Genomic DNA, 14,722 nt, shown 5'->3' with positions numbered 1-14,722 from the left:
ACTGTTGTTCACCCACTGCTCAGTTACTGTAGCCCCTCTCACTGGTACTCCTCATTAACAAGCCTTTTTTTTCCCATAGGAAGTAGACATCATGAATTTGTACAAAGAGGGAAAAGCACAAAAGGCCTTTCTGTTCTACCATGGCATAGAGGGCTCCACTTCTGTCTTTCAGTCAGTCTTCTATCCTGGCTGGTTTATAGCCACCTCTTCCATAGAAAGTCAGACAATCATCCTCACACATCAGCGGGGTAAATTTGTTAATACTAACTTCTACATAGAGTCTGAGAAGTAAATCCAGAATGGATCATATGTGGCCAGCTCCAGGACACAGAATCAAACTGTTGAAGAATCTTCTACTTGAAAACATAGCAAGCCTCTTAGAAGACCACCATGCCATATCTTCGCCAGACATCCATGTCCAAAAGGCCATTCATTTGAATATCATTCCAGCATGAAGCCCATGAATCATTTTTATCCTTTTCTGATCTTGTCCACCATCCAGCCAGCTACCACAGCCAGTCAAGTTACAGTGTTTTTACATGCAACTCACCCTCCATCTTCTCACAGCAGGCAATGGAGCAGAAATGTGGTTTCCCAATCATTAATGCAAGATTCTTCCTTCTTCACTTTATGTATGCTGATTGTAATACATTGTGTATATTGAAACAGATGATCAACAATTTATAGGTAAATCTCAAGAATGAGGCAACATGAAAGAACATTTTTTATGTCTTGGTAATTGAAATGATTCAGAACATCTTCAGTTAATAATCTGACACACAGTATTTACTTGCATTGTGGTGACTGTTAACCAAAGTGAATATAAAATGAACACAACTTTCAAAGAGTCATTCACATCAATTAAAATTTCAAACTAATTATACTCTCTTTATTTTCCTATATAAACTGATTGGAAATTGAAGGGTCAACTCAGATATTTTCTTGTGTAGTCTGTAATTTTAGGAATGTTTATGGGGATAATTTTACGTAAGTTTTTTCTTTTGTGAGACTGTGGTGGTTTGAATAAGAATGTCCCTGTAGACTCATATTTGGATGGTTAGTTGTCAGAGAATGGAATGTTTGAAAGGAGTCCAAGGCTTATTAGATGTGGCCTTGCTGGAGTAGGTGTGGTCTTAGAGGAAGTGTGTTACTAGGAGTGGGTTTTGAGGTTTTAAAAGTCCATCCCAGGCTCAGTCTTTCTCTCTGCCTATGGATCAGTACTTATAATGCTCAGCCATTTCTCCAGCATCATGTTTGCCTGTGCACCACCATCCTCCCTGCCATAAAGATTGTTAGTGGATTTAACTTCGAAAACTCTAAGCAAGCCCCCAGTTAAATGCTTCCTCTTGTAAGAGTTGCTGTGGTCAAGGTGTCTCTTAACAGCAATAAAACAGTGACTGAGGCAGAGTTACTTTAGCTAACATCACATGGATTGCAATAGACTGTGAGATCCTGACTACAAACATAAGCATGATAACTTCTCCTCCTTCAGACCTCACATATGCATGCAAGGCAGCAATTAGGGCTTAATGATGCAAACTCACTGCAGAATTAAAAAGTCTTGGCCAGGTGTGATATGTTTCAGAACCTGCCCTGGAATTGTTTCCTGTAATGTCACCACCAATGATTCCATTTGGAATTCCACCAATGATTTGAATCCTGTCTTACATCTCACTTATCTCTTATTCCTGTCATTTCCATGCAACAAGTTTTAAGAAGTTATTATATGACAGCTTGCTATCTGGCTTATTCAAAACAGTCTCTACCACTAAGCTATGCCTAAGTCCTTGTATCTTTGCTATATCCTGGAAATTCCACTGTGGAATAAAATTAATTTGTTAACAAATTTTGAATTTATCAATTATTTTGTATTTGTGGTAAAACAGTTTTAAATTTTTCTATGAATTTTGCACGTAAATAGATTTACTGTGTTACAGATTTTTATTTTACGATTAATATCATGCATAACTTTTGATTATAGCAAAGTCTCAGATTCACAAAACAACCATTATTTACTTTTAGGTAAAACAAGAAAAAATTTAAAATCACCAGTTGCTTTATCAAAGAATAACTCAGTTTCTATTTGACTACTCTATTAACTACTTTATTCTTTAGCCAAAATATCTTATTTACATGAAAAAATTTGAGAGCATCACTAAAATTTGTATAGGATTTTCTTTCCTNTTGAGACAGGGTTTTTCTGTGTAGCCCTGGCTGTCCTGGCACTCACTTTGTAGACCAGGCTGGCCTCGAACTCAGAAATCCGCCTGCCTCTGCCTCCAGAGTGCTGGGATTAAAGGCGTGCGCCACCACGCCCGGCTACGCTATTTATTTTTATTTGTTTTCTTTGCTGTTGTGTCATAAAAAAGATGAGAGTGATATTTGACTATTTTAATAATAAAAGGCACATTTAAAAATAAAATTACACTTGTAGTGACACCTTTTATGAATATGCTAATTTTCCAGCTCCAAAATATATAAATTACAATTTAAACTTAATGTAACTGGCCACTTTTCTTAAATTTTGTGTGTTTTGTTGAATTAGGGAAGGCTGAAAGAAGCTGCGGAGAAGGGCGATCCTGTAGGAGGGCTAGCAGTCTCAATTAGTCTGGATCCCTGAGATCTCTCAAACACTGGACCACCAACCAGACAGCATGCACCAGCTGATATAAGGCCCCCAACACACATACACTAGAGGATTGCTGGGTCCGTCTTCATTCAGAGATGATGCATCTAACCCTCAAGAGACCCCAGGGAGTTTAGTGGTCAGGTGGGGTGGAGGATGGGGACATCTACATGGAGACAGGGGGTGGGGAGGAGGTATGGGATGTGGAACATTCAGAGGGTAGATGGGGGATAGGATAACTTAATTAAAAATGAGAGCAAAACTAGACATAATTATTATTATTATTATTAATAATAATAAAGTTAAATGTCCAGAATGATATAAATGTTGCTAAAGCTGAAGGAGTTTCAATCTACTAAGGAGTTTGTATTCATGGACACACTTTTTGTGCATGCAAGTATTCAGTTGATTCATAAATAAAGAAAAATTCCTGAGAAAGGAGTAGAAACCTTACATGCCAACTAAACATGGTTCTCCACTAGAATAGAGAGAGCCACTTCCCTCTAAAGGGATGAATGGCAATATCTGAAGACATGATTGTAATAATCACAATCACAAGAGGGTACAGAGGCATCAATTGGACATAGATCTGGGACTCGGCTAAGCACCCTACAGTGCCCAGGACAGCTTTCACTACAAAGTGTTGATCCCAACATACAGTAGGAGACACTGTGATGCTAAGCATGGTCTGACTGATGTCTGGGGAAGTAGGAAAGTGAGGTAAAGATGAAATTCCCAGCTGTTTGTTTTTTCAGTGTGGATTCCTCTTTCCAGATTTCCCTGTTTATGTAGAGGAATCCATAAGAATCTTACCCTCCTTTGTTAACTGCTCCCAGGAGAAGGGATAGTTCTGAGGTTGAAAGAGCTTGACTTATCCATTCTGATGGTGCTGTGCCCCTTGTCTGGGAGAAAGGGGCAAGTTCCCCTTGGGAAGACCATGCTGTTGTGTTCTAATACTGCCTGTGAAGTCAGGGACTAAGGAGAACAGAAGGACAGCATTCACTGCTCTATCAAGTGCCCTCTCCATTATGTCCGTAAGATTTATTCGTGCAGTGTATATGGAAATGGCTTGGATACTCTCACTATTACCTGGGTCTCATTACTTGAAATGTCTGTTATGTATTCATGTATTCTAGAGTTCATACAAATTCCAAGTTTACTTTTATTTTCCCATCACAAATAATGCAAATTATTCTTAATGATTCTCGTGCTGCCCAAAAAATTTGCATTTTGATTTTCACTAAACTTGGTGTCTTTATGCCTTGGCACTGGTCACACGGGGTCTTTTTTATCTAGCCAGTGCCGTCTGGGCTGAGATCCTCACTGAACAGAGGCAGGAGAGGGAAGTGTTGCTTACTGGGCTCTTTTCAAATCTCAAGATATCTATTTTTAAGTTTTTAGAACAACCTTGTATTTTTTCTAATGTAATTGGCTTCTCGTGGTTTATTTCCTGTAGTGCACATGTTTAGAAAATAAAATTCCCTTTATAAGTCACAATAGTTTCCAAGACTAACAATTTCGCTGTGGACAGGGCAGATGCTTCGCACTGTGTCAGAGTACCCCACAGAGGACCCCTTCAAGCTCCTCTCTAGCTGTTTGGTGCACTTCTCAACCACAATTGGATAAGATAGAAAGAGTGTGAGAAGGTGAGGTCCACTGGTCCATGCTTTCAAGCTGAGGATTCCTTTAATAGAGGAGGAGAAGCAATACTTATTTATACAGTGTCCAGTCACACTGTGAGGTGTGTTTTTATTACCAAAGTAGCACAAGTATAACACCAAATTTAAAAAAAGATGGAGAAGAAGCAACAGATCCACCTTACCATGATGAACTCTATGATGGCTAGGAGTATTAAGGATCAGTTCCAAAGGGCCAAGGGTTCTGATGACCTGCTCATAGCAAAAGAGATAATCACACACATTGTTATCAATGAACATGCATCTGCCTTACACAAATCCATGAAACTCACATGGGATATGTAATACAAAAAGCTTCAAAATCCTCCTGTGACATCACAAAAAGGCAATGACCTCCCAACTGTGTTCATACACACGGTTTGGCAGTACCAGGCTTGTCTGACATAATTCACTTATCTATTTTCCCATGCTTTGCTGTGTCGTCCTAGGAAAATATCTTAAGCTCTTTGTAATCCAGTGCTCTCATCTCTAAAACAAAAGTAGTGACAGGGCTATAAAATAATTGAACTCTAGACTTCTAAATGTGACGATATCTTGCATGCTTTATCCCTTTCCTTAGTCCTTTCTTCCTTGTTCTCTATGCCTCTGCTCTCCATGAGGATATTAGACAACAGACCTGTTGTATTTGGCAGTCAGTGAGTATGAGTAGAGTTATGACAGTGCTGTCAGTCACTGGATATACATGGGCTTGCAATGGTGCTGCCATTGGGTGTGAAAACCCACTTGGCTGTTACAGGTCCATTACTGAGAACTGTGACACAATTGTTCGAGTCCTGCCCCTCTTCTTCTTCTTCTTCTTCTTCTTCTTCTTCTTCTTCTTCTTCTTCTTCTTCTTCTTCTTCTTCTTCTTCTTCTACACAATAGGAGTGTTCATGGCTCAGCTGTACTTAACCTGAGGGCCTAGGGTGCCAGACAATCGCTAAGATTGACCTGGGACAGTGACTCCAAAGTTCATCTCTTCAAGACATAGGTAGCCCATGAATAAACAAAGCAGAAGCAAATCTTATTAAGAGATATTAAGAAAATAATAAATTAAATAAAAGCAAACACCAAGTGTTAGGAGGAGTGCCCAACAAACAGTGATCTTCCTTGTCTAAGGGTTTTGGTTACAGCTATGGGAGAAACTGGCTGCAGTAAAACCCCGATATACCCCAAGATTGGCAATACAGATATAGACATCATCATAGCTTCAGATGGCTGCCCAAGCTACTCATAACAACATGGTCCCAAGGAGAAGCATGGTCCACAGACATCAAATATGGCCTCAGGTTGTGACCCAGACCAAGGACATCCATATGGCCTTTGATGGTAACTCAGCCAAGGACATCAATAAGGCTCCCAGCTGCTGTAGGACCACAGAAATGCACATGAACCCCCAGCTTCAATATAACCTGGTGCAGTGAACCATGAATACCAAGTGGCCTTTGGGGGCAGCAGTAACCATAGAGGTCTTTCAAGGAGGTCCAATCTAGAAATGAGCCATTGTTCATGTTATACACCTTGTCATTGCTCAGAACAAGGGTGATGTTTGAAGCTGGGCAACATGTTTAGGGACTGAGTCAGAGTGCAAGATCTAGGCTACTGCACACCACCTTGTCTTCCCTACTTAGCAACTACATGTCCCCATCCACTGCAGCTTTCTCCCACACTGCTCACTCATCGCTCCATTCCTCTATCTTTCCCAACTCTCCATACAAAACTTGATTGTCATAGTGGCATTGCAAACTGCAATGTGTCACTATATATAGTATAATATAATATTAATTGTATATTATGTAATTATATACAATTGTATATGTAGTATATAATATAATTGATAATATATAATTATATGTTATATATTTACATTTTATTAATATATTTGAAATTGTATTATATATGACACCCACAGCTTTGCAATGAGTTATTGCAATCTGATTCGAGGTTTACAGTTTCTAGAGCACCATTACTGGACCATTACAAGGCTCTTCTGGGATATCCTGCTGATGCCTGGAATCAGGGTAATGTTGTAGCTAGGCAGGGCTTCCAGGAGCAGGTTCTGTGTGAGCTCCTGGCTGCCTTACATTTCCTTGCATTCAATGCCTGCCACCCCAAGCTCTCCAGACTGGACCTTCATGCTTGAATCCTGTGAACCCAGCAATCTTCCCAGTAGGTCAAGCAGCACAAGCCACAGCTGCAGTGGCACTATGCTGGTGCTGGCCCAGTGGTCCTAGGGCCAGCCTATTTAGCAAAGATCTGTTTCTGCAGGAGTTCCAGGAAGCCACACATCTCCCTGTCATCAGTGCTAGTCACCAGGCTCAATGGCTGTGCCTGTAGATTCTGGGCAGCATTACTGCCTCGGCACCTTGCATCAGCTCCATGCTGGAAGTTGGTCGCTCCTTGTCCTGGCCCCCCTCAGCAATCACCTGTTTCTGCAGAAGCTCCAGGGATCCACACATGTCTCTGCCCTCAGTAACAACAGCCCACACTGCTCATCAGAAACAGTTTGTACTTGCAGCCTACTGGCTGGGACACTACAGTGAAGGATACAGATTGTCATTCTCCAAGTACAACTCTGTCCTGCTACCTTTCTTTCCAATTTCCTGAGTTCACATTTCAAAAGCATCTTCTAACAAGTTAAAAACGTCTTCACATAAGCTCACACAGAAGGTGTGCCTTTTTTCTTTCTTCTGAGTTGTTCTGGAGCTATTGTGGGCCCTACAGACTCCTTTTCCACTGACAAGTCATCCCTCAAAGCCTCCATGGGTCTCAGACTCTGCAGAACTCTGCTGTGGGTGCCAAAAGCCTGCTCTTGTACCATTCCATTCTTTTAGGAAATAGGGGCAGGAACTAAAGGCAGGAACTGAAGCAGAGACCATGGAGGTATGAAGCTCTCCCAGATTCCTTCTCATGACTTGTTCAGTTTGTTTTCTTATAACCCAGGACTATCTAGTTAGGAGTAGTACAGAATCCAGTGTACTGGGACCTCATCAATCATTAATCAAGAAAATGTCCCTATGGGCTTGCCCACAGGCCAATCTGATGAAGGCAATTCCTCAGTTGAGGCTCCCTCTTCCCAGTTAGCTGTTTTAAGTTGACAAAAACTGACCAGTACAGGCAACTCTTTGATGTTAATAAAACTTTGAAGTCTTGTGGAAGGCTGAGTACTGGTGCTATGGCTGCCATTGTGGAAAGTGTATTATGGGATTTTCTTGCGGAAAGTGAGAAGACATGGATATTATGGACAGGTTCCACTCTCGAAGCATAGTTTAAACAGGTTTACAGGCATCAAGAGGCCTTGTCAATACCTAAAAGGCAGTAAACAGCTCTGCTGTGTCCCCTGTGTAGCATAGTTTATCGGTGGTGGCAGCCAAGAATGTGGACGGGGGGGATGGTTGCTAAACGTGATAGATTAGAAATTGTTAGTAGTCGTTTCAAATATGGGACCTGTTTTGAAATGTACTGTAAAAACAAGCTCCAGTTTTCCCCTAAAATTTTAGAATGTTTTATTGGATATTTTCTTTATTTACATTTCAAATGTTATCTCCTTTCCTGGTTTCCCTCTTCCAAAAGCCCCCTATCACATCCTCCCTCCCCCTGCTTCTTTGAGGATGTTCCTCCACACACTCACCCACTCCCACCTCCCTGCCCTCAATTCCCCTACACTGGGGCATCTATTGAGCCTTCATAGAACCAAGGACCTTCCCTACCATTGATGCATGACAAGGCCATCCTCTGCTACATATGCAGCTGGAGCCATGTGTACTCCTTTGTTGATAGTTTAGTCCCTGGGAGTTCTGGGGGGGTCTGGTTGGTTGATATTGTTGTTCTTCCTATGCGGTTATAAACCCCTTCAACTCCTTTAGTTCTTTCTCTAACTCCTCTATTGGGGACCCTGTGCTCAGTCCAATGGTTGGCTGCGAACATCTGCCTCTGTATTTGTAAGGCTCTGGTAGGGCCTCTCAGGAGACAGCCATATCAGGCTCCTTTCAGCATGCACTTCTTGTCATCCACAATAGTGTCTGGGTTTGGTAACTATATATGAGATGAATCCCCAGGTTGGACAGTCTCTGGGTGGCCTTTCCTTCAGTCCCTGCTAGTATTAGGTTCTTCAGTACAGTTTTTCCAGCTGTTGCAGCCGGAAATCCCCAAAATGATAGGTTATTGTAAGTAGAATTACCAAGTCAGGGGCACACATTTTAATAGCTTCTGCAATTTGTTTCCCAAAAATGTTACTTCTGATTCATACCTCTATCATGGAGGCAGAATCTATTTCCCCACTCCATTGCATATTCTTTTTAATTTGTAACTTTCTGGTGGGTGGAAGGGGAACCTCATTTAGTGCTTTAATTTACATACTGCTAATAACTATTGTAGGCAATTATAGTTATTTATAATTATTCAGTGTTTATTTTTCTATCTAGTAGGTACAATGCTTTCAAGTCTTCCTTTTCCTACCAGTAGGTAGTAACCAAAAACTTTGGGTATGAGTTGCTTCTTTATTCAATGTGTTGCAAATAATTTTTCCTGGGTTGTCAGGAGCACTAATGGGACAAACTAATAACTAGCAGGTGATCATCCCGAAGTGGCCTGCCTTGGATTATTATATGATCTGCAACAGGTGAGCCCTCATTAAGTAAGGCTGTGAGGGACTCATTTTAGGAAAGATTCCTGCTATTAACATGCTTTTCCTGTTATTATTAAACATATATAACAGTCACTAAGTAGGAACACACCCCCTTTGAAGCAGATCTCTGCAGATCCACGAAGATGTACTGTCTTCTAGTGATGCTATATAGACAAATAGATGACTTAAGTATTAATGATGATCCTATAAGAGTTTATAAAATTATATCTGTGATTATTAAGCTCTTTTATTAATAGGACTGCTATTAGGTCTTTTCCAGATAATCAAAGCTGCAATGAGAAATCTGCCAATCTCCCAAGTGTCACCAGTTAGATGACACTCTTAGATGGTAACCAGACTTTCTCCTACTTAGAGTACATTCCAAGAGGTTGTAAAAAGAATTAACCAAAGGTCATAAAAATAGAACTAATGATTTATTACAGGTGTTAGGACAGAAGATAAAATATCGACTGGGTTTTTCTATACAAAACTTCACTAATAAGTTAGTTATGGTTTTAAATCTTCAGTGAACCTGTGGAGCTGAGACAGGTATGGATGTTTAGCCAAATAATTACTCCTAATGGATATGCATGTAAACATTCGCTGTTGTAAACTTCTATTTCAATTTATGATTTGATTTTCGGTGTGAACTTGTGATGAACTTTGTAACATGTGATCATGTATTCTGAAAGATGTATAAGTACTGAGGACAAAGAGAAGAGCGAGATCAATAGAGGAGACTTTTTTGCCTTTCCCCACTTAGACTAGAATCTTTTCCCTTTCCCCACGTAGAGAATTTTTCCCTTTCTCTGCTTGGGATCTTTCTGTTTTTCCCCTTAGATAGCTTTCATAGGAAACTTTTTACAACTTAGAAATAAACTCTATAACCACTTCTCTAAGTGTCTTTTCTTCCTGCCACTACTGACTAGCAGGCTGAAAGTTAGAGCCCAGCAGTTCCTGCTGAGATAGACAAGGCTATTTACTTAATCCTGTGTGGCTTGATGAAGAGGTGCTAAGTACCAGAAACTACAGTTTCTGGCCTAGGAGGATCACAGAAGGCAGGTCAGCCACAATAGCATAGTAATTTAGGCTTAGATAAGTAAACCTTTGACAAAGTCCTACCCTCCACCTAAGCTCTTCCATCCCCACCCCACCCCACTCCCCCCACCCCACCCCACCCCCACCCCCACCATGCTGCCTCAAGAACACCCCATGCTGGGGCTGGCCCTCAGCACTGGGTAGCCTGTCTTTTTATTTTCTTTCATGGTGTCTTTGGTCCACATTTTCTCCCAAATTTGAACATTTTGATGGCAAGCATAATATCTTGCATTTTATTTTGCAGTTTGTAGGATGCAGGCCATTGGGCAATGACTAAGAATTCTCTGACATTGGCTCTTTATCTTTAAACCTCAAATGTTAGACACTTAACCATTTCTTTAGGAGGTATATGTATTCAGTTCAAATTAGTGCTTTCTATTGCTTTAGCTTTCCAGTTGCACATAATTGCACAAGAGTTCATAGCTTCTGTAAATTATGAGAAACATCTTCAAGGTGGCCCTACATGGCTTCATTCTTTTATAATAATTCATTTAATGATCCTATTTATTTCTGCTGTTTTATTGAGTAGTGTAGGGGTTATTTTGTGAAATTGTCCTTCACTTTCATGCAAGGGAGGATAAAGTTAAATAGTTTGTTGGTTCACATTATAGAATGTGGGTTTCATCGAGACCAGCTTTGGGAGAATGTGATGAAAGCAAGTCTTAGGCCCTAAGACTTTAAAGGTGTCCATATTACTATTCTATCTAGGGAAGCTACATGAGAAGCTGCCCCAAAGAATTACCATGGCATTTCCACAAGTCTATTAAAGCATAGATGAACCCATGTTGGTTTCTATGATTCATTGTATACTCCTGATTCCCTATTTCCCAGCTATAAGACCCCTTGCTACTTGCAGTTTCTCCTGGTCATGGTTTTGTTCCATCAAGGCTCCCTCCTCCTCTTTCTCCTTCCTCTCTCTTTCCTCTCTCTTTCCTCTCTTGCCCTCTTCTGACTCTCTACCTGCCCTCACCCTCAAACCTCCAGTCCCACTTTTCCCCTCCACTGCCCAATCATAGGCTCTAGCCATTATTGACTGGTTAAAATGGTGAGAAGGTTCACATGAGATCACCTGAGTACATGATGAACTGCTCCTTGTGGGCAACCCTTCTTGAGGACACAGAATTAACATCAGAATACAAACAGCATCAGGCTAACCCACAGCAGGTATTCAGGGAGATATGACCAGATGCCTCCCACAGCCACCACATATCTTAACATGGCCTCATTTTAAAACAATATGTTTATGGTCTAGCAATAATAGGTAATATCAATATTGATAATCATCTCAAGTGAAGCTAAGTGACCTGATATCCACAGTATCTATCCATTTCATTTTGAGATAAGAATTTTGGGCAATTCCCTCAGTAGCTGAGTTCTCTGCTCTTCAAAGACTAACCTTCATCTCTGCTTTATCATCATCACTCCTGCTGTGGTCTGGATATGGCTTGAGTATGGCCCACAAGTATTCATGCATTGGTAGACTGGTCCCTAGTGTGGTCATTGTTAAGAGCTAATTAAACCATATGAGGTGAACCTAGAGAAAGGGGTTATGTCATTCGGGGGGGGGTCCCAAACTTGGAGGATATTAACTTAGTAAATATAATAGTTTATTATATTAACAATATTATACTAATATGCCATAATTAATATAAATTAACATAGTTCTTTGTGGGACCCCAGTTAATTCATGTGTGAAAATGTTGTTATAAAAAAGTCAGGGTCGCAGCGAGGGGCTGGTGGGGGTGGGTGGAGGTTTCCGAGGAGGGAGCTTTTGGGAGCTTCGAGTCAACAATAAAGGACCGAGGGTGTGGAGCAGGAGTGGCCTCAGTGATTGAAGTGAATGAATTCAGATATAATTCAAGCTTATTAGAGGGCTTTAAAAAAATAAAAAATTGATTCGGTGCATGAAAGCAAGTTAACTACTTCTGCTCACCATTGAGAGACTTACAGGTGCTTGCCTGAACTGCAATAAAGGACTCATATTATTGAGCAGGACTTACTTATCTCTTCATTTTGGAGAGCCTCATAAACTGTTATAACAGTTTCTCTACTGACTTTGAAAAGTTTGAAGTTTGAAAGAGACACCTGTGCAGCTAACAAAGCATAAGCACGGCCAGAACAGAGAACCCTGTCATCATGGGTCTGTCCAGTCAGAACGGCCAGCTGAGGGGCCCTGTGAAGGCCAGTGCTGGCCCAGGAGGAGGGGGCACACAGCCACAGCCACAGATGAACCAGTTGAAGAACACCAACACAATCAATAACGGCACTCCGCGGCAAGCCCAGAGCATGGCCGCCACTATTAAGCATGTCTGGTGTTCATAAAGGCCAGAAGAGTTTGTTGAAGCCACTGAACTTACGTTATAAACGATGACCTGGTGATGACTGGAAAGACATTAAAGCTCCCTCCAAAGGGTCTAAGAATCAAAACTCTGGATGTGACCTCCACAAAAGGAAATGAGTTTGAAGATTACTGTTTGAAACGAGAGTTGCTAATGGGAATTTTTGAAATGGGCTGGGAAAAAACCATCTTCTATTCAGGAGGAGAGCATTCCCATTGCTTTATCTGGTAGGGGATATCTTAGCTAGAGCAAAAAATGGAACAGGCAAAAGCGGTGCCTACCTCATCCCCTTACTTGAACGGCTGGACCTGAAGAAGGACAATATTCAAGCAATGGTGATTGTTCCCACTAGAGAACTTGCTCTACAGGTCAGTCAGATTTGCATCCAGGTTTGCAAACACATGGGAGGGGCCAAAGTGATGGCAACCACAGGAGGAACTAATTTACGGGATGACATAATGAGGCTTGATGATCCAGTGCATGTAGTGATTGCTACCCCTGGCAGAATCCTGGATCTTATTAAGAAAGGCGTAGAAAAGGTTGATCATGTCCAGATGACAGTGTTGGATGAGGCAGATAAATTATTGTCACAGGATTTTGTGCAGATAATGGAGGATATTATTCTCACACTACCTAAAAATAGGCAGATTTTACTATATCCGCTACTTTCTCTCTTAGTGTACAAAAGTTTATGAATTCCCATCTGCAAAAACCCTACGAGATAAACCTGATGGAGGAACTAACTCTGAAAGGAGTAACTCAGTACTACACATATGTAACGGAGTGCCAAAAAGTGCACTGCCTCAATACACTTTTCTCCAGGCTTCAGATAAACCATTCCATCACTTTCTGCAACTCTTCTCAGAGCTGAATTACTGGCCAAGAAGATTTATCAGCTGGGTTACTCTTGCTTTTATATCCATGCTAAAATGAGGCAGGAACATCGAAATCACGTCTTTCATGATTTCCGAAATGGCTTATGCCGCAATCCTGTTTGCACTGATCCATTTACCCGAGGTATTGATTTACAAGCTGTGAATGTGGTAATAAAATTTGACTTCCCAAAGATGACAGAGACCTATCTCCATTGTATTGGAAGATCAGGTAGCTTTGGTCATCTTGGCTTAGCCATCAACTTGATCACATATGATGATCGCTTCAACCTGAAGAGTATTGAGGAGCAGCTGAGGACAGAGATCAAACACATCCCAAGCATCAAGAGCCTGTATGTGGTAGAATACCACAGTGAGCCTGCAGAAGATGAGAAACCGTAACAAGCATGCTTTAACAAACTACAGAAGGCTCTTTGGATCTGTGGCACATCATTTTGGGGGTGGGGGGAGTGCTCTTCTCTTTGTGGGTTTTTTCATCTTTATTTTGGAACTATGAAGAGTTATATAAGAGCTCAGACATTTTTTTAAACTGGTGAAGAAAAACTGAAAAGAAGGCATAGAACTTTTTTGTTCCACTTGTTTGCACTGTGTGCTGACTGAACATTCGTTGCACTAACTGCTGGTTTTTAAAGATGATTTCTAGGGAAAGTGGATGAGGAAGGAGGAAAAGAAAAGAAGGGGAGAAACCCTAAAAAGGAGAAGAATTTTGGTGAACACGTGCACCTGTCTAAAATTCTCCACTATCTGACTCTACTGCATTTCAACTTCTCCCTGATTATTCATCCATTTTTAAGCCTGAAAAGCTTATTACTTATCTGTGCAAAGTGCCTTATGCTACAAGACCATTAAGAATATCATCTTTACACACAGCCCAAGGAATCAACAGTCATGTTCTATTTTCTTTTTTATTTCTTTGCCTTTATTTCTTTTGGTTTCAAGTTGAAGTCTCACTTCCTGTTCTACCAGTTCTCACGCCCAGGGCCGGAAGGTGGACTAGTGATGGTAGCGCCATTTTCCTTTTCTTTATATGGAGGAGTTGATTCACAACTGCAGTCCATCCACACTGTACATACATGTATTAAAAAAAAATACCAAGTAAAATTTTCTTCCGGGCTGAGTAGACGCACCATCATCGATCCCAAAGGAAAGAGCAGCCTCTCCCTGCAAGAGCCAGATGATAAGCCTCTATGCTCTAACAGTAGAACACTACACTGGCTCACACCTGCCCATGAGCAGGAAGGCACTCGCTGTAAAGACCTATCGGTAGAATCTCACGGAGCTAAAGGGATCTGCAACCCTATAGGTGGAACAACAATATGAACTAACCAGTACCCCCAGAGCTTGTGTCTCTAGCTGCATATGTATCAGAAGATGGCCTAGTCGGCCATCAGTGGAAAGAGAGGCCCATTGGTCTTGCAAACTTTATATGCCTCAGTACAGGGGAACGCCAGGGCCAAGAAGTG

General features: G+C 41.2%; 2 protein-coding genes and 1 pseudogene across 3 annotated transcripts in view; 2 read left to right on the top strand and 1 right to left on the bottom strand.

The window, feature by feature from the left end:
• LOC110306860 (interleukin-36 beta) overlaps positions 1-880 on the top strand; it is a 7,193-nt gene extending 6,313 nt beyond the window's left edge. The window contains exon 5 of the mRNA XM_021178993.1: positions 80-880. Within this exon, the coding sequence (XP_021034652.1) occupies positions 80-292 (213 nt within the window). The 3' untranslated portion in view covers positions 293-880. The remainder of the gene's footprint in view (positions 1-79) is intronic.
• The window catches only part of Agmo (alkylglycerol monooxygenase), a 356,668-nt gene that overhangs the window by 183,255 nt on the left and 158,691 nt on the right, over positions 1-14,722 (bottom strand). For both annotated transcript variants that reach the window (XM_021178991.2, XM_021178992.2), the window contains exon 6: positions 4,449-4,515. In XM_021178991.2, the coding sequence (XP_021034650.1) occupies positions 4,449-4,515 (67 nt within the window). The remainder of the gene's footprint in view (positions 1-4,448; positions 4,516-14,722) is intronic.
• On the top strand, positions 12,084-13,640 carry LOC110306858 (annotated as a pseudogene).

Source organism: Mus caroli, chromosome 12 (genome assembly GCF_900094665.2).
Source record: "Mus caroli chromosome 12, CAROLI_EIJ_v1.1, whole genome shotgun sequence".
Classification (NCBI taxonomy): Eukaryota; Metazoa; Chordata; class Mammalia; order Rodentia; family Muridae; genus Mus; species Mus caroli.
This window is presented reverse-complemented; position numbering and strand designations above follow the sequence as displayed.